General features: G+C 29.7%; 1 protein-coding gene across 2 annotated transcripts in view; it reads right to left on the reverse strand.

Annotated features, from left to right (window-relative positions):
* Positions 1–23,990, reverse strand: part of LOC119678050 — an 81,214-nt gene that overhangs the window by 15,006 nt on the left and 42,218 nt on the right. The window contains exons 7-18 of one of the 2 annotated variants that reach the window (XM_038089690.1): positions 23,088–23,307; positions 22,702–22,968; positions 17,440–17,954; positions 17,088–17,225; positions 16,866–17,000; positions 15,091–15,282; positions 10,844–10,966; positions 9,359–9,742; positions 7,727–8,067; positions 4,036–7,001; positions 2,399–2,521; positions 1,829–2,000 (exon numbers count right to left, since the gene is read on the reverse strand). In XM_038089690.1, the coding sequence (XP_037945618.1) occupies positions 1,829–2,000; positions 2,399–2,521; positions 4,036–7,001; positions 7,727–8,067; positions 9,359–9,742; positions 10,844–10,966; positions 15,091–15,282; positions 16,866–17,000; positions 17,088–17,225; positions 17,440–17,954; positions 22,702–22,968; positions 23,088–23,307 (5,576 nt within the window). The remainder of the gene's footprint in view (positions 1–1,828; positions 2,001–2,398; positions 2,522–4,035; positions 7,002–7,726; positions 8,068–9,358; positions 9,743–10,843; positions 10,967–15,090; positions 15,283–16,865; positions 17,001–17,087; positions 17,226–17,439; positions 17,955–22,701; positions 22,969–23,087; positions 23,308–23,990) is intronic. The other variant, XM_038089691.1, reaches the window with a different exon arrangement.

Genomic DNA, 23,990 nt, shown 5'->3' on the forward strand with positions numbered 1-23,990 from the left:
TATATGCCATATATATAATATATATATATGCCATATATATAATATATATATATGCTATATATGTAATATATAGCATATATTATGATATACATTTCCAATGGTTATCGGAAAGATTATTGGCTATTAAAGCCCGTGTATAATTTTTGGATTACAAGTCCTTTGTTATTTTTGACTTCACTAATTTTAATTTATATAATTTAAAATTTTTTTTGTCATTTATATATATAAAAATAATTTATATTTATATTTATTCTATATGTTTTGATATACTATATGTTTTTTTACTCATATATAGTATATCAAAGAATTATTATAAAAAATTTAATTTTCGATTTTATATTAATGAAAATTATCTTAATTAATGTAGATAAATTTGATATAGGGTAAATTAAGCGGATTTTTATACAAAACAGAAAAAAGCAAATGGAATTTAAAGTACTATAGACAATGAAATTATGATCCTACAAATGACGTCTACTTATGTAGTATTAATCCTAATGGTCCTTTCAATTTGTAAATATATATTTATTTTTATATAAGAAGATATGATATAAGGTTAATAGATCTTTATAATTGGATTGGCGTAGCTTACCACATTTTCCAGTGTAATTTTTCGCTGAAATAAATTTGTCTAAAATCTTCTTAATAATTTTTTTTTGTTAGTGTAAAAGCATGCATATTTACTTTAATTAATTAAATACAAACTTTACAAAAATATTTTAATAGCAACAAAAATATATGTGTTATGTTTTTTCAACGAAATGGTAGCAAAATGTTTTGTTTAGTTAATAAATATATTAGTTTTAGTAAAAAAAATTATGGAAAATTATTTTTGGGCACGCTTTGTTAGTTAACTTCAATTCTACGAACTCATGTGAAAGGTCAAATTAATGCTACTTTTTTAAAATTGTTCTTAAATGATAATGAAAATGCATTACTGTTCAAACGGAAAATATTATTAAAAATGCGCTTGAAAAAGCTCAATAATATTGAAGCTTTAAAGCTAATAAAAAATTTTAAACGCAACCAACAATTCCTTGCTAAAAGCTTTCATGGCTACCTTCTTCTTTCTACACCGGATGTAAGGTTCTGAACATGATAGCTTTTAGCGGAATTGCCGTTTAACAAAACGTGTTTTTGTTAATAACTTTTTAGCAAATAAAAGCCTAAAAATACGTATCGACTTTGGAGTTAACTTTGTTTTTGTAAAAATAAATTGTTTTGTTGTACAACTGAAATAGGGGTTTATCGCAAAAAATACGAGTAAAAATACGAGAGGATAGTGTACGATAATATAAAAATAAAAGCTTTAATTTTTCTTTAAAGGTTTTCCTAGATAATAAAATAAGTCGGGAAGCATGCCAAAGCGCCAAGAGCTTTTTAATGCTTTTACAAAAACTTTTAATTTCTAAGCTTTTTTAGTCAAATAATGTTTTTAAGAAGTAAAATAAGTTATGACATGGAAAAGTTATTTTAGCATTCCCTAATAATTTCAAAGTTCTATTTTATTTTTTATTTAGCAAAATTTCAAATTCTTTATAATTTTTAGCACAAAGTTTACAGAGAGGTCTTCGTAAGCAGCTTGAGCTTAAAGCTGCAAAGAACTTTTACAATCCTTCAAAGCTTAAAACTAATTGTCATTAAAAAAATCGGGTAGTTTTTTATGTTTATCATCCTTTGAAAGCAATATATAATAAATCATAATTTACTTATAAACAGAAGAAAAGAAAATATAAAAAAATATAAAAATAATTCAAAAATTAAATAAATTAAATTATTAATTTAAATAAGAATTAAAAAAAAAAACTAATATATAGTTTGTTCGAACCTGTCCCCACCACTACCGGCACCAGCATCGGTGAATGCTTCGCCACCATCTGCTTCTGAAGATGAACCACGCGATAGCGCCCCACGTATCTCACCTGGCAGAACTTCTTCACTGCGATGCACCGTAAATGAGTTCTTACCCTTTTTTCCAAAGCCCATACGTCTTTTACGACCTTTTGATTATGAATTTGAATTTATTTTTTTTTTTTTGGTATTATTGTAGATTAGTATCAAAAATCAAAAATTTTTATTATATTTTTTTTTTGTTAGTTAACGTTAATATGATACGCGCAATCAATATGAAAAATAAATATTAAACTCTCTAAGTACTAGTTTAAATAATAAATGAAAAACATAAGTAAATATAAATTAAAACAAATGAATATAAAAATGCAGTCAAGTATGCAAAAAATCGGCAGTGAATAAATCGGTATTTGATTTGGTTAAGATATAGCATGAAGTTGGTTATAATTTTTAGCATATAAAATCGGTAATTATATAGATGCTGCTTAACTGGCAACTACATTACTTTAAATGGCATGTAAGATTGCAACAAAACGTTCGGACTTACCTGTTGCTGAGAGCTGTGATGTAGAATTCGATTTTTTACCCATACCACTACCACTCTTTGGAGAACGTTCTTGGTCCACAGTTCCTTTCTTACGATCAGTCGCTGTATCAGATAAACTACCATCTGAAGGAGATGAGTTAAAAACAATTTGAAATGAAAAAATTTGAATTAAAATTTTTTTTATGGTGCGATGTTTTGATAATAAAATAATGACAATAATATGAAAATAACTCATTTTTATAAATTCAATAATTTTAATTTATAAATTTGTTTTGGTTCAAAATGTATAAATTATTTAACTTATAAAAATTATATAATTTTTGTTTTTTCTCATTTTATATTACGGTTGCTATAAGATATGGATCTTTCCACTCTCCCATATGATTTTATTGAACGTTCTCTAATGCCTTGAACATATCTAACATACATAATTTTATATTTTTGATTTTATTGAACGTTCTCTGACACCTTATAGACATCCAATATATGTAGATGCACAAACTGATAATTATTTAAAAACGAATTTAAAAATGACTATATTTGATTTAGAAAACATTATAACGTCCTTCCTACCCAAAATTTTAATACAAGTAAAAGTTTAATTTTCGTAGTTACTCCAATTAAGGCTTTATTATATATTCAAGCAATTTCATGCCTGATTCTTAAGGCAGATTTAGGACAAAGTTACAATAGAGTTCTCTTACGATTTTTTGAGAAATATGATTTTCAAGAAACATTCATTTTTTCAGTTTTTATAACTTAATCAGAGCGATTTATATAGTCAACTACAAATTATTTCTTTATCCATATCAAAATATTTGTATTATAATAATAAATTGTTGGCAATGTTTTAGTCACAAATAAAAAATAGTTTTAGATTGGAATAAAATATAGATAAAGGTAAGTAGGTTGAAGTGGCGGCCTTGTTTTCAAAAAGCCATTTAAGCTCAAATAATGATCCATTGTGGTACTACAGGAATAGCAATGTTGGCAATGTTTTAGTCACAAATAAAAAATAGTTTTAGATTGGAATAAAATATAGATAAAGGTAAGTAGGTTGAAGTGGCGGCCTTGTTTTCAAAAAGCCATTTAAGCTCAAATAATGATCCATTGTGGTACTACAGGAATATCATTAGTACGTACATATATTTAAATCAGTATAAATCAGACTCTCCCATTAGGTAAAGGAAAACCAACCTGACAGTTTTATAGACTTGATCAGGTGTCTAACATTACAGGATGACAGCTCAGTCAGATCGGTGAGGAGAGGGGTTCTGAAGATTTTTGATCTTCTTCTAGCTAAAGAAAGGCAGGGTTGATCCCTCATCCTCAGAGGCATAACCTCGACAAAAGTCATTGTAGGGTAGACCCAGTCATATAGCATGCAGTCTCATATAGATAAATGATGAAGAGAAATTCGATCGCGTTTTTATTCATCTAATAAAAGTTCTCATAAAACAAAAATTATTCGTATTCGTAAATTAATTTATTTATAGAACGTCATCTTTAATCCAATTTAATTAACTCATAGTAATCAAAAATTAAAAAAAAGGATAATAAAAATAAAATAATAAAAATACATAATAAAAAATAATAAAATAACAAATAATAAAAATATTATGTATTCAATTACTTACCAACTTTTTCTTCAACACTTTGACTGAAATTTGTTTCATCTTTCTTTTCTTCACCACCATTCTTATCCTTATCATATTCACTAAAATCATCATCCAACATCGCATCAATGGCATCCCAATCAATAACATCAAGTGGTGCATCCGCATCAGGATCGTCGGCAAGTGCCGTTCCATCAGAATTGGTTAATTCAGTACCAGTAGCATTTGGATCAGTATTTGTTTTATTCGTTGTTGTTGTAGTTGTTGCCGCGGCAGGCGAGGTTGATGTTGTAATATTTGATGTTGTTGTTGTTGTTTGTACAGTAGTTGTTGTTGTTCCGTCAACCGTTACGTTTTCGTTTGCGTCGTTTATTGTATTTGTATGTTTCAATGAGGCACGTTTAGGTGATGTGGAGTTAGCGACACCATGATGGGAATTTGCAAAAGAGGAAGAAGAAGCATTATTAGCAATATTACTACCGACGACGATATTACCAGCAGCAGTAGTAGAAGAAGCACCACCACCACTACCACTCCCACTACTAGATTTCGTCTGTTGTTCCATGACGGATGAAACTTCTTTCCCTTTTTGCCTACCACTACTACTACCGACACTACTACTACTTGTATTCATTGGATAATTTCGATTATTGTGTGAATTATTTGTGATTTGATCGCCGTAATCATCGTATTCAAAATATTCTGGTTGGTCATTAATGCTAACGAGATTACTGCGATCACTACCTGACTCATGTTGTAAATGTTCTGCACGAGTGCGTTGACCACCGGTGGCCATTGATGATTTGCTACGTTTTGAGGCTATTGACGAATGACGTGCTTGGTATGATGTTGATGTTGTACCAGTTGCTGTTGAACGATTAGGATCGTGTGGTTCACCAATAGGACCTTGTCGTTCAACAGCACCACTACCACTTGTATAACCATTCATATAGGCTTCACCTTGCGGTAGTGTAGCAGACGAATGTGCTGTTGGATCAGTTAGCATGGCTTCATCTTGAAATGGTAAGTTTGAATCTGGTTCAACTGGAGAAAAGTTGTGTGCATTTTGTGCGCTTGGTGGATGTGGTAAATTACGTCGTCGTTTTAAGTAAGGCAGTGTAGGGCCATAAAGTTTTTGTTGATTCGTACGTTGTAAATCTAATGACATATGATTACGTTCATTACGTGCATCAAAACGACGACGAGGATCACGAAAAAGTGATGGTGCTACACCACGTCTGGTCCATCCAACATCAGAATCATAAGTTATTGTGACTATTTTATCGTCAGTAACTAGGAAATGAGAATGACTGAGTGGATTTCTCGCATCAACATTAGCGCCCATATATGATTGACGTATATTAGTTTCAGACCCATATGTTCGAGAAAGATCATCCAGAGGAGGATTTTCAATTTCATCTTCATAACGTATTCGACGTCTACCCCAACTTTTAGTATGTAAATCATCATAGTCCAAGGAACGTGATTGCCCTTCATGAAACATTTTTCGTCTGTCTAATGTAGTACCAGTAGCTGTACCAACTTTCGGTTTCTTAAGTATAGATGTAGGTTGGGCTTTTGCTTCAGCAATTGGTACAGCTGCAATGAGCGCATCTTCACTTAGTTGTCGTGATAAACGTAAAACAGACTGCGTTGGTAATTGAGGTGGTGGCGCTAATGTAGATTTTGCTTTCTTGTGTGCAGTTGGTGTTGGTGTATGCACATGATATGTTGGTACGGCACCTAAATCGCATTGTGGTCCTGTCATACCAGTTAAAAAATGTTGATCCACACATTCGTCGCACATTACCGGGTCCATAGTTGGCAGTGAAGGTTCAGATAACGGTTGATACATGGAAAGTGAAGGCCGACGCAGTAACTGCTCAGCAGTAAATGCATGTGAAACCGGATGATGTTGTGGATGGGGATGAGCATCCGCAATGCAAAACGGATCATCGCAAGCGCCGATAGCAATGCCGGGCGTGGTGAGTGCAGCATTTGTCGAAAGAGCAACCGGTTGGCTGCCGTTCTGACAATGACTGCAAGACTTATCAAAATGATCACGCACATAGCCGACGTACGATGAAGGCGAAGTAGAAATGGAATGCGGATGCTCGTGTGCATGAGAATGACTAGCTGTTGACAGCGTGGAGTTCGGGTGACGAAAAAAATTCATTACTGGTGTTGTAATACGTTTGAATTGATCAAACGAGGGTAATTGATCTATAAAGGGATAACCTCCGCCACTGGTATGGGTACTGCCATTACGGCGAAACATTTTATCAGGGAAATGAGTGAAATCAGCTGCCTGAGTTAAAAATTCTGGAAAATGTATGGAATCAGGTATGTGTGGTATATACTGATGTGGATTAAATGAATGGACTGGCTGTGTGGGTATAGTGTGTGATGGTTGGGATTGATGTTGTATTTGTTGTTGTAGTGAAGTTTGTATTTGTGGATGTAACATGCTTGTTGGCGGCATAATGGCCATGTCGTTGTCCAATAATAATAAATTTGTATCGCCGGTATCGACGAAAATTTGTTCGACTAAATTGCCGGTATTGTCGGTCACCATAAGTTGAGTTGGCAGTTGTGGTTGCTGTTGTGATTGTTGTTGTTGTTGTTGTTGTAATAAATGATGTGGTGTTGGTATTAGTTGTGGATGTGGATTGGTCATTGCTGTATTCGGTGGTGATTCAGATGCAGCCAACTGTGCAAGTTGTTGTAATTGTTCAAGCTGTTCGAGCAGCAGCATTTGTTCTGTAGATGTTGTTGTTGTTGTATGCAACTGTGGTGGCGTATGCATGAAAGCTGACGCTGCTGGTGCTGTTGTCAAACTATTTGGTAAAAAATCACAATCATCGACTTCAATGGTATTGGCGCGGAAGCGTTCAAATAAACCGCCCGGACCGACGACGCGACTACGTGTAGTGCCGCCGTTGCTATTATTGGCGCCAAGCAGCATGCGCCAATTGCGTGGTAAGCTTCTGTTTTTGTTTTCGATTGTTTTTTTTTATTTTGAGTTATGGTTTTGTTATTGTTTTTGTGTTCAGTTTGGTTGTGTTGTTGTTGTTGGTTTTTGTTTGAAATTATATAATTGTTTATGTTGCAGAAACGAGTTCATCCGCATGCGCATGCAAAGTGATTGAGTTGATTTCGGTTTTTGAATTTGTTAAAATTTTTTATTTAAATGAGTTTTTCAAACAAAAATTATTTGTTTTTCAATTTCGCAAATAATCGAATTCAAAATTTTGTGTGCATTGTCATTGAGGTTATGTCAGTTCGTCGCAAGTTTGCAGTTGGTTGATGGTCAGTTTGCAGTGACATACAAAGCAGTTTAAAACACAAAATTCAGACGCGTTTGTTGTATGGTTGAGTTGTTTGTTTGTATGCAAAAAACAACGAAAATAAACAAAGAAAATTTTGTTTTGCTTTCTAACAAGTCGTCATTAACAAATATGTTACTAACATATTTTTTTGTTTAATTTCATGTTTCTGATTTTGTATATCTACCAATCTGTTAATAAATTTTTGGGTGTGAAATTTTAAAATACTTTCAATGAGCTCGAAAGAAACAAAATAAAGGTTTTAGTTCTTTTTATACTAACAAAAAATGGTGCATTAATTTTGTTTTCCCAAAATGTAAAGCTTTGTGGTAAAAAGCTTTCAGTTGCTCTCTGTATTAAGCTTCAAACATATAAAAAGCGCTTACCTTAGTCCACGTGAACCACGTGGCCGCTCTGATTGTGTCGAGAAAGCACTTGAGGTTACGCTTACAACAGACTCCATATCGGAGTCACCGAACTCGCCCATGAAATCCTTATCCGGAGACAGGGAATGCCGTGGACGCATGCGTGATTCCATTGAATGGAGATCGCTATCTGAGAGGCCAGTATAATGACGTTCCCAGCCGCCCATTCCGGTGCTGCGATATGTAGCCTGATGGTGCGGTTGACGTGTCCGATGCCGACTAAAGCGACTGCCCGCTATACGTTCGTCAAATTCTTGTCCTAGGCGGTCACGAAGCATTGCGCTGCGTGAAGTTTGCGGTACCTTTAATTTTTATGAAAAAAGAATTAACGAAAAATTTTTTTAAAAAATGTTATTAATAATTTTTATTTATTAATTATAAATATAATCAATTTCTTATAAATAAGGGAAATATCTTAATAATTTGCATATACTTCATATCATATAATATATATGACAGGATACATATTAATTTGGGAACTAGCGTAAACACCAAAAATTCCTAGGGACTTAACGAAACATCACAGATTACCAACAGATATTAGCGCGGCTTAAGATAATAAACAAAAAATACGTAATACAAATCTTTTATCATGTCTATCCTTTTGTATGGTACAGAAGCTTGGACAATAACCAGCAGTGATGAGAAGGGCTTAGAAGCATTCGAAAGAAAAATTCTTTGACATAGTTAAGTGCATAAAAATTCAGTGGTTTCGCTGGCTAGGCCATGTCGTGCGAAAGGAGGAAAGTACTCCGAATAGAAAGATGTTTGATTCGGTAACCGCTGATAAAGGACGTCCACATCTTCTACTTCTGCACGTGGCTAATGACGACTCACGTCATTAATATCTAACTAAGTAAGTAAGTAACTACTTTATTACTCTGGAGAAGTTGAAGGTCCCCTCGATAAACTAAAATAACATTTTAAAAATTGCTAATTTTAAACACTATTATTAACCCAAAATATTATAGATCGCAGAAGCATAGACGATCAAATTTCTTTTAATGGTCTTCGATATAACGATAAGTTGTACGAGTCTCATCTGGACACTAATATAGTGAAGTCTCATGTTGTGGTTAGAACATGTCTTAAGAAGGCAATATAACGCTCTAATTAAAAAAAGTCGAAATTGCTAACAATGGAAAATCGCGAAAGAGGAACATTTTATATATGCTAAGAGGATAATGAACTGGGTAATCTGTTGCAGATTGATGTTTGTGACTGGCTTCAATTCGCTGAATGTAAAAGGGATTGGTTAAAGGACGGTTGGATTGCTGTCATGACCGATAGGAATATAATGGCATATTTAATAAGAAAGTTGAGAAAAATAAAACTTGTTTTATAAAGTTAATTGGATCGGATAATGGTATATAATGAAAAATTTAAGAAATTATTATAGTAAATGCTTCGTTATTGATAGAAATACTTTTAAATGGAATGATATAAATATTTAGTACTTCTTATTGTATTTATAAATATCTTATTACAATATATTATTATGTAAATTTCACATTCCATCAAACAATTATTAGATTGTATTTCATAATTATAAATAAAATTTTTAAATAAAATTAAATTGAATATTTAATTTACCTGTGGCAGTTGTCTTTTCTTCGGTGAACCAGTAGGTGTGGCAGTTGCTGAACGTGATTGAAAGCGCGTCTGTTGTGTTGTTGCGCCAGTTGCTGCTGCAGCTGTGCCACCAGTGACAACAGCACCCGATCCACCACTTTGTACACCGTACGCTGTACTAGCGGCGGCGTGTGTTGGAAGAACTTGATAGTCTATATAACGTTCGTCTGGCGGTGAGAGTGAACCACGACGTGGACTATTGCTACGATAGTAACCGTGACCACCACTAACGCCGTGATAATTATCGCTTGGTGCTGCCGAATGACTGCGTTGACTAAGGCTCATGCCACCAGGACCTGTAGTGGCACCATTGCGACGTAAGTAACCGCTTTGTGAACCAGCCTGCTATTAAAAATAATTATTTAAATATACGAGTAATTTTATTTGCCCTTAACTGAGAGGGAATAAAAAAAAATTTTCAATTCCCCTCGTTTTCGATTAGATGAAGAAACCATGTAAGTTTTGTGTTTGATATTGAACAAATACATAGGTAATATAAATTAATACGGAAAAACTATAAATAGTGAGTAAAAGTAAAGAGTCAAAGGTAATATATATTAGTAACTTTTTCAGGCAGCTTTTTAAGAAAAATATTTTAAACTACAAATACATAGAGCAAAAATTTTTAAGTAATGCTTTAAAAAGTTTATAAGTTTATAAAAAGATTGCAAAAAAATATTCAAAAACTAAATTTTTAGATATATAGTAGTTAGCTGTGGTGTGTGACAAACTAATAGGGACTGAGATTATTTTAATGTGCTTCAATGTATACACTAATATTAATAAAATATAATGTATATGCAGCCTTATCGGGCATGTAAGGACCTCACAGATTTGGCGTCTTGTGATTTGATTATAATATCACCAAAATATTCTATAAGGATATTTAAGTATATTGAACTTTAGTTAAGGTTGCATATAAAGTAAATCAGAAATTTTGTATAAGTATTCAGGATATAATAATCTATTCAAACTAAACAAACTGGATTAATTTAATGAATTTGCTTAGATTTTGTAGAAATTTTTGTGAGACAAGTTCTTTCGTTGCGAGTTTTATTTCTGAAAAAAGTAAATAAATAAGTAAAATTGGTACAAGCTGTTATCATTAATTTTTAGTTCTATAAATAAGGATACCCTAAACGATTATATGTAATTTCTCCCACTCATAAGCCAGTGAATTATAAGGTCACAAATCTTAATTTTATTAGACATATATAATCATTTAAATACATTAAATTAATTTTGAATTAGATTTTCTAAAGAATATATATGGTTCTTTAACTTCTAATAGAGTGTAGGATTTAACCTCCTTTAATTGTTTTAGATAACACTATGGTATTTCTATGACCTCTTTTTTGAAAGTAACCGCTTCAGATATAACGTAATTATTTTATGAGTTGCTGCTTTATATATAACATATTTAAGAATTATTGAAAATGTGCAAACCTGATTGTGATAACTTTGTCCAATGCCAGATACTGTGCGATAATCACGCGCTACCATGCCGGCCACTCTTTTACGACCTTGAGGTGACATGTCACGCCTTGAACGACGTTCATTTAAATCGAGCTACGTTTGGAGTTTACAGCAAAAGAGTTTGGGTACGGAAAGGATTTATAGATGGAATGAAGGTTGATGCACAATAAGAGGATTTTTAAGAATATATATTATAGCATGAGAAATAATATAAAGAAAAAAGAGAAAGAAAGTTATATATATATATAAAAGTGATATATGCAATTATAGGTTTATTTCTTAAGTGAATAAAAATAAAATATACTATATGTAAATAATCAAATTTACACAGAAATTTTGTACAGCTGAGTGTGTATATATATTATCATATATATTTATATATTTTTGTATATATATTTTTTAAGGAAGTGTGTTGGATATTATGGCTAAATTAGTGGGAGTATTAAATTATTTGGAGTTGCTAGGGTATTGCATGGTGGGTAAGTATATAAGCTTAATGTTGAGTAGTAAATATGTACTAAATCTTTTTACATATATATAAATATATAAAGCTATGTGTACACCAAACAAAAAATATATTGAAAGCACATAGATTTTAGTACTAGGCATGCGATACGATTACTTAAGCTAGTGCGGTTTTAATTTAAATTAACGCAATTATAGTTTTGATTATATTAGTAAAAAGCTAATTGCTTACAAACACATCGAAATACACATATAAAAGCTACTAAGTATGTGTTCTCTTAAAATTGCTTATTAATACAAAAATTTATTATAAATTTACATCAATTGCTTAAATAGACAATATGACTTTTAGTTATATTTTACAATAATATTTTTTTTTGTTTTTAATTAAAAAAGTACAATTTTATTTTAAATTTATTGCTAAAACTTATTTTTATTTACGAGAGATTTATTAATTAATTAATTAATATAATAGTTTTTATACTATATATAAATATTCTTAAAACCACACAATTTTCTTATTAAAGTTTCAATTTCAAATTATAATAAATAGTAAAAAGTTATAATATTTTTAAAATCTATGTAATTCGCTTGACATAGTGAACCTTGGTTAGTACTAAAAGTCTTAAAGCAACAAAAAAATATTATATCTTTATTAAAATAATTTTTTTTTACATTTTTAAAAGCCTCTGCTTTTAAAACTTGTAGAAGAATTTATTAACATACACAGACATAGCAGAAAGTACCAGTAAAGACAAGACTTTAGAGACATGGCTTTGAAGAGAAAAAATTTCACATAACACCAATCCGGTACAATTATCTTATGAAAAATACATTGAATATAAAAAAATATGAGTTTTTAAAAAAAAAAACAATAAAAAGTTAGGTAATCTAAAAGCTTTGTTTAGAAGTAAGTTTATTAGAATAAAATAAATCCGAATTAAAAAAATTCCTTAAAGGTGGTGCTTATAAGGAATTCTTTTAGTTCAATCTAATAAAATATTAAGTATAAATCCTTAATATTAATTATATATAATAGCGATGAGGCAAACTTTTGAAGTAGAACTTGTATATATATATATAATAATAGACATTAAATTTTTTTAAAAAGAAATAGTTTCAATTCTGTAAACTGTTAAAAATTAAAATAACTGTTAAAAATAATAATTATAATAATTGATAAATATAATTAAATGATATTATTAAATATAGTTAAGTCAATAATTTCAGTTACAGTACTGTATGTAAAATTTATAAAAAAAAAAAATATTTCATATGTTTTGATTCTTCGGAAGAAATGGAGAAATATCAAAGAAATTTGATTCAGGCCAAGCCTGGATATAGACATAGCAGGTGCTCTGTTGTCCTTTTTTCAATAGCTGGAAGACACGCGTTGCAGAGTAGACCGAGCATTGCTTTATGCCGTCCTATGGTCCAATACGCTGTAAAAACAGAAATTAACCCAGAAACCTCTGATTTGCTTCTGTGTATCCAGACAGACGTTCTACATTTATAATAGATTCGACATGTAATTCTAGCTGCTGAGACGGTATATGTTTATAGGTTTTAGGTAAAAAAATAATTAGGGAGGAATAATGAATTTTATATTTAAACTATATTATTTATATAACATATAGTTGAGAGAAGTTTCTCTTTGTCAACTCAAAAGGTACTATGGGGTAATAATATATTATATGACCTAATTATGTTATTACGCATATATAGATTACATATACTATATCTATACGTTAGCCGTTAACCAGTCATAAGGATTCATTTAGGCTTATTGTTCCCAATCATAATAAATGTTTGGCAGAGCCTAAAGTGTTCTTTAAAGGGAGATTCTGATACAGGACAAGATTCTCATAGGAGAAAACCACTACCATAGTAAATTGATGCTTTGCATGTTTTGGACAATAACGAAGCAATGTGAATTTCTTTAAAAAAAAATATATATATAGTAAAAGACGAAAATGAAATATTTGTGGAATTCTGGTCTTAATGTCATGTCCCGACAGAATATGAATCGGCGTTTGTTTCTCTATATAAAACAATATTTGTTAGCAGTTCGAATTTATGACTCGTATAAAAACATAAATAGTACATTAGTTACTAACACCTCTAAAGAAGATCTTCAATCAATAATAGATAAGTGCACAAATAACTATTTGTAATAGAGCAATGTATATTATATTATTATTGTATATAGAAATATTTTAATTATAAAAATGAATTTGTATTTTATTTTTATAATTGCATTCTATTGTTTTAAAAATGTAGAGAAAAATAAAAACACAAAGAGAAAACAATGAATAAATAATAATGGATAAACAATGTACATGTATGAATGTACATATATATGTCACCGTGGTATTTACTTATGTAGATGAAGCTAAGATTTATTAGTTAATCGTCAAGATTATTCTTTTTATTCAATAAGCATTGAACAATAATAATATATTTTGAATAAAATTCAAATTCAAATCAAAGCAGTCTATTATTATTATATATATAGTTTTCAAAAGCCTTTAGATTCCTTTTGCTAAATTTTATGCAAAGAGTAAATTCCAATATGCAATGTAAATATTTCCTTATAGATAAATAATACATATCATTCAATGCAGCCAATGCACACAGAGGAATTTTTTTTTTATTATTTTTTTAGTTTTCCCAAAGCAGAGATGAAAATGTCATACACGATATGAATGCTAAGGATATATGCATATGTAATGGTTGAAATGACAATGACAGTTCAAGGAATGTCTTGAAATTGTATATCCTTTTAATTTCCTTCCATGGAAACATTTTAAATATGAATATTGTATTGATTTCATTTCACTTAATTAGTATATATAGTACTTATGTACTCAGTCGTACATGTGGTGTAGATGTAGTGAAATATTGGTAACTCCTTATGTATTTAACATTTGAACATAATAGAAGTGTTATTTTATTCAAATGATATGAAGTTGTTTAAAATAATTATTTTTAACACAAAAAAGGTATTTTTCACATCATCCAATTTTTGTCCGAGTATTGTCCGGACACTAGTCCGAGTATTGTCCGGACATTAGTCCGAGTACTAGTAAAAATATGAGATAAGAAATTTAACTATATTAGCATTATAGTTGAAATAACCATTCAAGCACTATCTAAGTACCTTTATTATTGTGTTGCGCAATGTTTAAAAATTAAACTATACATACAGGGTGTTTTTATTATAATTCATAAAAATTTTATATAAAATTTAATATCGTTGCTATTAAAGGAAAATTAAATTTTAGTTAGCACAATTGAGAACTGAGCTGAGAGTTGTAAAACTCGGCGTGATACCAGTTGTACATGAGTTGAATGTGGTCTGCAGATGATTTCTGATGCGGAATGCAATTTTTACATGAATTTTTATATGAAGTGAATCTGAATCTGAATCTGAATCGCACACATTTAGTTAACAAAAGCAAATAAAGAGAAAAAATTGTTAAGGTTTGTTGTTGACAGTTGTAAGTATTGCTGTTGTTAGTTATGTTGCCACTGTAAGTGTGCCTTTTTGTTCTAGTATTTCACTATATGTGGCTTGTGTGAGAAAAGAGGTCTGTACCTACACCAACAGTATTATTGTTAATATGTGTTATTATTATTTTTTTGGTTTTAATAAAAAATTTTTTTTTACCAGTACTTGTAGTGGTTTTGGAGAGTAAGAGTTGTGTTTTTTTTAATAATCTGTTTTTTTTTTTTTTTCTTTTTTTGGTTACCTCAGGCGGTGGACTTGATGAGCTACCCATGGAGGAAATGCTTGCACCATCACGTCCGGGCGTTATTCCATCGATGTCACATTCAGACATTGTATCCGAATCGCTTAGACGTGATGTGGTACTTGGCGGTGATAAATGGTCTGTTGGTGTCAAAATCATAACGTCTGCTTCGTTTTGGTCATCGCGATGTAACTGTGATGAGTAGGGAGATAAACATAAAATAAACGAAGAAAGAGCAAAGGGAGACGTATAAAGTGCAATACATGGAAGATGAGTGAATATAGTACGACGATTTATTATGGTTTTATGTTAAAATTGATTAATTAATTTCGATCTTTTTTGTTTTTTTTTTTGAATTTATTATACAAATAATATTTTTAGTTGTAAAACTTTTTCCCAGCAAAACCAGCTCAACCAGTTTAACCAAATATATATACACTTCTTATCTGTCATAAATTTTTTGGTGTCAAGATTTAGTTGAATTAACTTTTCTTTTTTTGAGGAACTTAGAGAAACACCCTTATACTGAAGTACGCAAAAGTATGTAACGCCACTAAATTAAATAAATCCAACAATATATTTTATAAATCAAAAATGCAAAGAGTATTATATTGAAATAGTAAAAACTTTTCTTTCAGGAACTTGGAGACGCCCTTATACTGAAGTACGCAAAAGTATGCAAAGAGTAGATTACTCCAATTAGGTGGAAGCAATTATGGGATATTCAAGTGGGCAAGCAAAAAAATATATATAATTAAAAATTTTATTACATTCTTAGTAAAGAATTACCTAGAAAAGAAACCTATTTTACTCTATGTATTTAAGATTCCTCATTGAATTAATCAAAAATTTGATCAAAACATGCGAAAAGCGAGAGGCAACTGAAGTAAATTCTGCGGCAATGTGAGAATATCTTCAATATTTCTAGTTTAATATGAGAGAGCAAAAAGGAAAGTTTTTGAGGTATTTTCTTTTCTTCTTCCTCCAAAGGGTTTAAAAGACAGTTTCATATGTTTTAATAAAACGCATATACTACAGTAACAACTTTAGGAGATTATGTAGTTAATGAACATTAACTTGCGTATTGTGAACTGTTGATTACTTTATCAAGCTTGTGTGGTATATTAGGATTAATTTAGTGTATTTATATTCCACTAATCTATCTATAAGCTATATTTCAGAATGAAAATTTGATGATAGAGTAGTGAAGGATAGATATATGTTATCGATGTACATCACTGTCAATATATGACATCACAATACAAAGCTAGTTTTGAAGTCATTTTTACACTTCACTATGCACTCTAATTTAACGACATAGCTTTACCTAATAGCTTTTGGTTCATCGCCCAAAAACCGGTACTCTGGCCAGAAGAGTCCAATTGTACCAAAAGTTGGTGACTAACTCTCTGCATAAAATTATATTTATGAAAGTATTATGTAGTTTCAAACTCCTACTTATGGAAAAAGTAGTCCTTTTCTAGGCATTAAGTATGTTTTCTATTACTTAATGTAAAATGGATTTTATGTCACAATTTTTGATGAACTTTTGCGCACTTGAACGTATACAACCAATATAGTCAATTAAATTTTATAAAATTGAATCAGCCCCTGAAAAATTATGTAGTAGTTCTGGTATAGTTTGCTCAATACCTATGCAATGTAAAGAAACCTACATTGTTAAAATGTAAGATTTAAATAACAAATTGCTAATGGAAAAAAACACATAAACTAATACAATATATATAAAGAGTAACTATATAATCAAAACATACGAGATATGAAGTATCCTGATGAGGTTGCAGTTGGTACCATTCAGCTTCGTCGTCAAGTATATGATGGGCTAAGTCAATAACAACTTCGCCTATGAAATCATTAGCACCATAACGTACATAGTCCCAGAGCGTTACCTAATTTATGATTTTATTGATTATTATAAGGTTTCCTCAAATGTTTTTACTTCAACGTAGACTTCAGCGATAAGTCGACCTACTTACCTCCAGTAAACGACCCGTTAAGTCACAACGTCTTAAACCTGTATAAACAAATGTCTGACCCCAACGTGGTTCACAGGTATTAGCTAGGGTTTTGGTGCGTCTTTTGGATTTTGTACCACGATCGGGTAAAAGGAACACCTGTACATATAATATGGGTGTAAGGAAAAATAAAGAGGGATAATTAGAGTTAAAAGTTTGTGAAGATGGCAATTAATGAGAATATATACATATTATATTATACAATTTCTTATTTATATACGTTAATGTATATATTTTCATTTTTTAATTACATTAAAGCCAATTTTGTAATTATTTTGTGAAACATTGAAGACTTTTGGCCATCTGCACTTACTTTTGCATAAGGATTTCGCGCAACGCCGCTCTGACGCAAAGTTAGGCCGGTCGCGCATACAATTGTCACTATCAGCTGCAGTGTATTTTGGTCGTAGCCCAATTTGAGCTGTAGACGACCTTCCACTGGCAATGGTACCGCGGTTCCATGATGTGCAGCGCCGACGCTATGTGTGTGCGTATGCGATGACGGTGGTGGTTGGTGGCAATGATGATGATGGCCCGCCGTCGTTGTGGTTTGTGAGTTATGTACGCTTGCACCTGCGTTCGTTGGTCCCAGTCGTTGTTGTGTTTGCGGTTGTGGATGTGGATGTTGTTGTGTGGAAGTGTTTTGCAGGTGTTGTTGGTGATGTGTGTGTGTTCCAGCTGGGTATGTGCGTTGGTGCTGTACATTCGTTTGACGCAAACTATGCGCACTGCCGCTGCCACCGGTGGCATGTAAATCCGGTGAGCCCGGTGAGGTTATTAAAACGCTGGGCTTATCACGATGAACTTCTATTGCATCGACAGTCGGTGCTAAAGAAAAAACATATAAGGAAAAGAGTGTTTATTATTATTGTAATTATTACTATTAAATATTAATTTTAAAATTAATTTAAGTGATTATTATTACAATTTACATTAATTTGCTTAAATTCGTAATCTATATTTGAATTAATATATTTCGTTTTATTACGATTATTTTGACATACACAGTATTTTATTTGATATTTAATGAGCACTTATACATCAGTGTATTGATGGAGATATGTTCATGTTGTTATATGAGAACTACGTTATATATATTAAGGAAGGGAACGTTTTTAGATATAAATATGAAGAATACTCTGATACACTTTATATATATTATATATTACTATACTTTATATATAAACTGCAAACAATTTGTTAATGATTAATATTAATGAAAGATTTTTTAATGAAATTAATGAAGCATAATTTCCTATGAATGAGTATAGTGGGCAATTATAGCACAAAAGATACTCCTAAATTATATAAAAATAATAAAATCAGTTTTTAATCTATTTAATAAAAAGAAAAGTGAGGTATAAAATGAAAATTCGAGCCGATATGAAAACGGCTTATGATCTTTTTATTAACAAACTGTCATTATATTTCAATAAATAGTAAGACCTCAACATCTAACTTTGATCTGGCATCTAACTTCTATAGTGTTCCTAAACTTCATTACTTTTCCCTATTATTACTTTTAATATTTGCATTCGTTACTTAATTTTCATGATTAAATTTCATTCGTTTTAACGAATCATAAAAATAAATTTAATTATTATCATACAATGAAAAGGGATATGCTTTAACGTGATCTAATTAGCACTAAATTAGCACTAAATACTCCAAAGAATTCTAACAACCAATACTGCTCATTGTTGCAATGTTTTCAATAGAGTAAAAATAACGAATAATGTTAAAAATCTTAACTTGTTATAACAATATTTCTTGGGTACTGAACGGAGAGAACAGATAAGTACTGATAACTCTACTACTTACTGTCTTTTTAAATATAGTGCTACGTTTTATAATATATTATTTTCGGAGACTGACGTCATAGTCCGAGAATCAAAAGAACTGTTTTCAGTAATATAAATTACAATATCTCAAAATGTTTCATTCATAAAGCTTAAGTCATCATAAGTTTTCCCATAAAACAACTTTTTATTTGCTGTGGAACATGTTTTTGGACTTAAATAGGTTTGGAAATTATGGTGCTTTATAATTAATTTTTTTTTTTTTTTAATATTTAATGATTTATGTGGAAAATCTCATTTTCAATATTTTTAATAAACTATTTGTTTCTTTTTCTGTTTTTAAAAGAGGCTTATGTGAATCTTTTTTAAGAAAACTTCATTGGAATTTATTTCTATTTTATTTTCATATAATTATCTAAATAAATATAACCGATATTTGTAAGTTTATTTGACTTCTTCTGAGGAACAGATATGACTATATCTTCCTAATACACATGACTAAAACTAATAAATGCTATATTAATATCAATCAAGCTAAAAGTAATCTAAGAGTTCTAGCATTGCCATACTTGAGCAGAACGAATATACGAGGTTTTGAAAATTTACATGTAAAACTTGAAATATTTGAAAATGTTCGAGCATCTTTAAAATATGATATATGTACTGTTTTATGTTTCATCTTATTTTTCTATTTATTCTATATAAATACATATATTAGCAAAAGTTCCAACACCGTATGACAATCGAATATTTTTAAGCAATTCGGTACCAAATGCGCGAGCAGTCCTACATCAAAATGCTCTAGTCAATTTACGAGATAAGGATGAACCAATTACGAGATATTATGACTTTTAATCTTCAGTAAAATTTATATTTATGTAGTTTACATTTTTTTTATGATACTTAAAAACTTAAAAGATGTTAAAAATGCTTACTACTATGTAAATGTGAAATATGTAAATGTGAGATGTATGAGCGTTACGCCGTCATCTCGATATGCGACTCTAATCTCTATAAGAGATTTAGGTCTAAAATTCAACTCTAAGGAGCAATAAGTAAAGAAACTGTCTATTAAACAAAGCACTTCAATTTAGAGAATTAGATATATTCAAGAGGATATATTTGAGATGAGAGTTTGTTTGTTCATGGGTTTGTTCATGAATATATCAATATAAGTAATATGATAGCCTCATAAGCTTTGAAACAAAAGGTATGATTAATGGATTTTTCTTAATTATTGATTTGATTATAAAAGAAAAGCCATCCTACATGATTCTATTGTGTATCTATTAATCTTAGTAACGAAAGTTGAACAGTTTTTCGAGTCTAATTCCATTATAGTATTTCTCTAGTTGTTCCCGCTTTTGAATCATCAATTCTCTAGCTGAGAATAGAGTTAATATCTAGTTGGATACTTATTGCTCAGATTAAGAAATGTCTAATTTTCGAAACTGGAAGTTACAGCTGCAACGCACTATAATGGTTTTGCATATAATTCTTACATTATATCTATTAAGATACAGTGAGTGTCCTCACATTTTTTATTGTTAAAGAATTGAATTTTGTTTTTTTTTTTGAGTATACTAAGCCATTTGTCTTGCATGAAAAAAAGTTAGTTTGTTCCGTAATCCATTTTACAATGTTGATGTTCTTTTGCTACAATAAACTAAAATTTTTGTCTGTTACAGGGATGTTAAAGGGTTCTATCTCTGTTTAAAATCGTTCTTATCACCTCAAATATAGTTATACTAAAACTTTTAACAACTGATAACAAAAAAACGATATCTAAGATAACAATGACCATTCGATAGATCCATGGTAAGGCAAAGTAAGTTTTATTATAGCAATATGAAAGTATAAGAAGCTATTGTAAATTAGTGAAATAAGAGAACAATTATCAAAACATATAAATCAATTTGAATAGTGTTTAAAAAAGGTTAAGCTTTAAATTATATTAACTTCTCTCTGATTATGTATTTTTTTATTCAACCATAATTTTTTTAATATTCACCTAAAAAATTCTTTCACCACATAAAATTACTTATCTTTTATTAATTTCATCAAATTTTTTTTTTGTGTATATGATTATTCATCTGTAAGCAACATGCTAATTTTTTTAAAACATTTTTTTTATTGGATATCTGATTACGCTTCTATATAATATATAAAATATATTTGTGAATATGTAATTAGTTATCTATATATTCCACCTAAATTTATTATTCATTAATTTTCTTAAAGAAAATTATTCTCATATATTCTCATATAATCTACTCCAATTTTTTTAAATAATTTTCTTAAGATATTGTTTTATATTTTTTTATTATTATTTATATAATTGATCTATATATTCAATCTTAATTCATTCAATTTCTTAAAAAAATTATAAAGATTTTTTTTTCGAACAGTAGTGAACTATAACAACAAAAATTCATTTTATATTATTTTATTTGATTGAATTGACTGACCATACAGCTGTTTAGAGTATTGCCAAATAAACATCATCAGTGGTCTTGAAAGTAATTCTTGTATTTAATTATTCGTAAATAATTTTTGTGAGACTGCAAGTACCAGGAATCGAACTTTTGCCCTGCCAAATTAGAAGCTCAGAGTCAGCGCTCCTTTACCAACTGATCCAAAGTCGTACTTGACTTTTTGTGTTCGCTAATTTTTCTGGGGTTTTGTTATTTTGCTCTGAAAGTTTTATTAACAAATTTACTTGCTGTGTTTATATTAGAATGAAATCATAAACCAGCTGTAGAATAATTGAATTCATTAATTATATTTTTATTTTTAATTGTTAAATTTCAATACTATTCTGTTTATAGAGGCATTATTATATTAAAAAATAATTTTTTTATTTTTGTGATTACTCATTTATATATCTATCTTATTGTTTTTTTTATTAATTTATGTAAAACAAATTTTTTTTTAATGGGATTACTCAGAAAAATAATTTATTTTAGTGGTATTTGTGATTACTCATATATATGTATATTCCACATAAATTTTTTCAAATAATTTCCTTTAATTTTTATTTTGTAATTATGATTACTCATTTCTATATTTAATATTAAATATCTTTTTTATGAATTTTCAAATAACATATCTAAATATTCCACAGCAATTTTTCAAAGTTATCTACTATACCTATTATTTTAAACATAATTATATCATTTTTAAACAATTAATTTTTATTAATTATTAACACATAATAAGTGTTGATCAAATGAACGCAGATATAAACTCCTGACTACTTTGGTATACTAATGTATAGTCTCGAAACCTTAACTCTATTATAACTATATTGCATAGAATATATATTTATAAACTCATATAAATGGATATATATTTATATTATATATGTATATATAGAATATATATTATTATTAATGAATAATATTTAGATGAAAGTGATTTAATGTTGTGTTTGTAAAGTCTTGCATATAAAAATAATAATATTAACGTTTCTGTTAATATTCAATTGATAATATCATGATTAAAAATAAATACAAAAAAAATAAAAAATGCTAATTGTATTATGTATAATAATTTATTTTAACAAGAAAATAATAAATGAATCGATATGTTAAAAAATAAGCCAACACTACAAAGAAAGCACTAATTATATTAGATATACAATAATAATAATTAATAGAAAAATTTTTAACAATTCTACAATAAATGTATTTAAAACCAATGTCACTAATGTTTAAAAGTTTTAATTTTAAACTAAAACTTATTCTTATTCTAATAAATATTAAAATAAAATGTACCTTTTCGCTGCACATAACGACCACCGCTGCTGACCACAGCACTACCGGCGATATTACTAGCAATATTACTATTCGGTAAAATATTACTGGGCTGCGATGTTTTTCGTACACTCGGTGCTGAACTATTACCGCCACTACTATGTGTTAACTGTCGCGAAACAATCAATTCTACTTGAGCATCTAAACGGCTCTCATCAATAATATCGTAGACTTCGTCAGCGGTTTTATTATGTAAACTTTGACCGTTCCATTCGATTATTTCGTCGCCTGATGATGGTGGATGAAAATAGTTTAGATAGTGGAAAGTTAGAAAGATAGCAATGTATACATAAATGTAATAGGATGTTTAGTAGTGAGTATGTGTGCTTGTGTTATTTTATGTTTACCTGGTCGTATACGTCCTTCAAGATCAGCAACTGAACCGCGTTTGACCTTTTCCACTATAGCACCACAACCACCGCTACTGCCATTGCTGCCGTTGCCAGACAAGGCCTGACCGCCGTTTATTTTTAAGCCTAGAATATCCTCGCCATCATAATATTTACGCAATATCATATGACCGATCATACGAGTATTATCCGTTGATTTTTGCCAATTTACTGGGTGCTATTAATTTCGGTTTTCGATTTCGAATTTCGAGTTTATGTGTTCGGATTTTTCGTGACAACATTGGGAATGTTGGGTATGTGCACATGGAATAAGGCACGTGTGATGTTTAATTTGCAATTTTTTTGGTATTTTTTTTTTTTTTTGAGTTGGATATAACATTTGTAAGTTTGGGAGGTTGGGTTTTAAAGTTGGAGTTACGCATATGATAAATGAGAAATGTTTATCATTTTAAATTAATTTGTTACATATATAAGATAACAATTTTATATACTAATTTTTTAATACAATTGCTTAAAAGTAAATTTTTTTTATATATTTTAAATACACAAACAATTGATAGAATTTCACAAAGTTTAGTTAAATAATTACTTAAATTTACATACATACATACAAGGATAATAGTTTACAAATGGTTAGTTTTATAAAATAACAATATGTCATATATAGTAAATAGAGTAGCGCAGTTGAGTAAAGCAAAGTAGTATATATAAATTAAGTATATATTTACCATTTTGTTAGTAATATTTTGTAGAAATCATTTTGAAGTAAATAATTATAGATAATGTAATTATATTTTTAAATATTATTTGAGAACACACACATAATACAAACTTTATTTACAACATAACACATATTCATATATATATAAAGCTATATGTGCAATGTTTGAAAAAATACAT

This window comes from Teleopsis dalmanni, chromosome 2 (assembly GCF_002237135.1).
Source record: "Teleopsis dalmanni isolate 2A chromosome 2, ASM223713v2, whole genome shotgun sequence".
Classification (NCBI taxonomy): domain Eukaryota; kingdom Metazoa; phylum Arthropoda; class Insecta; order Diptera; family Diopsidae; genus Teleopsis; species Teleopsis dalmanni.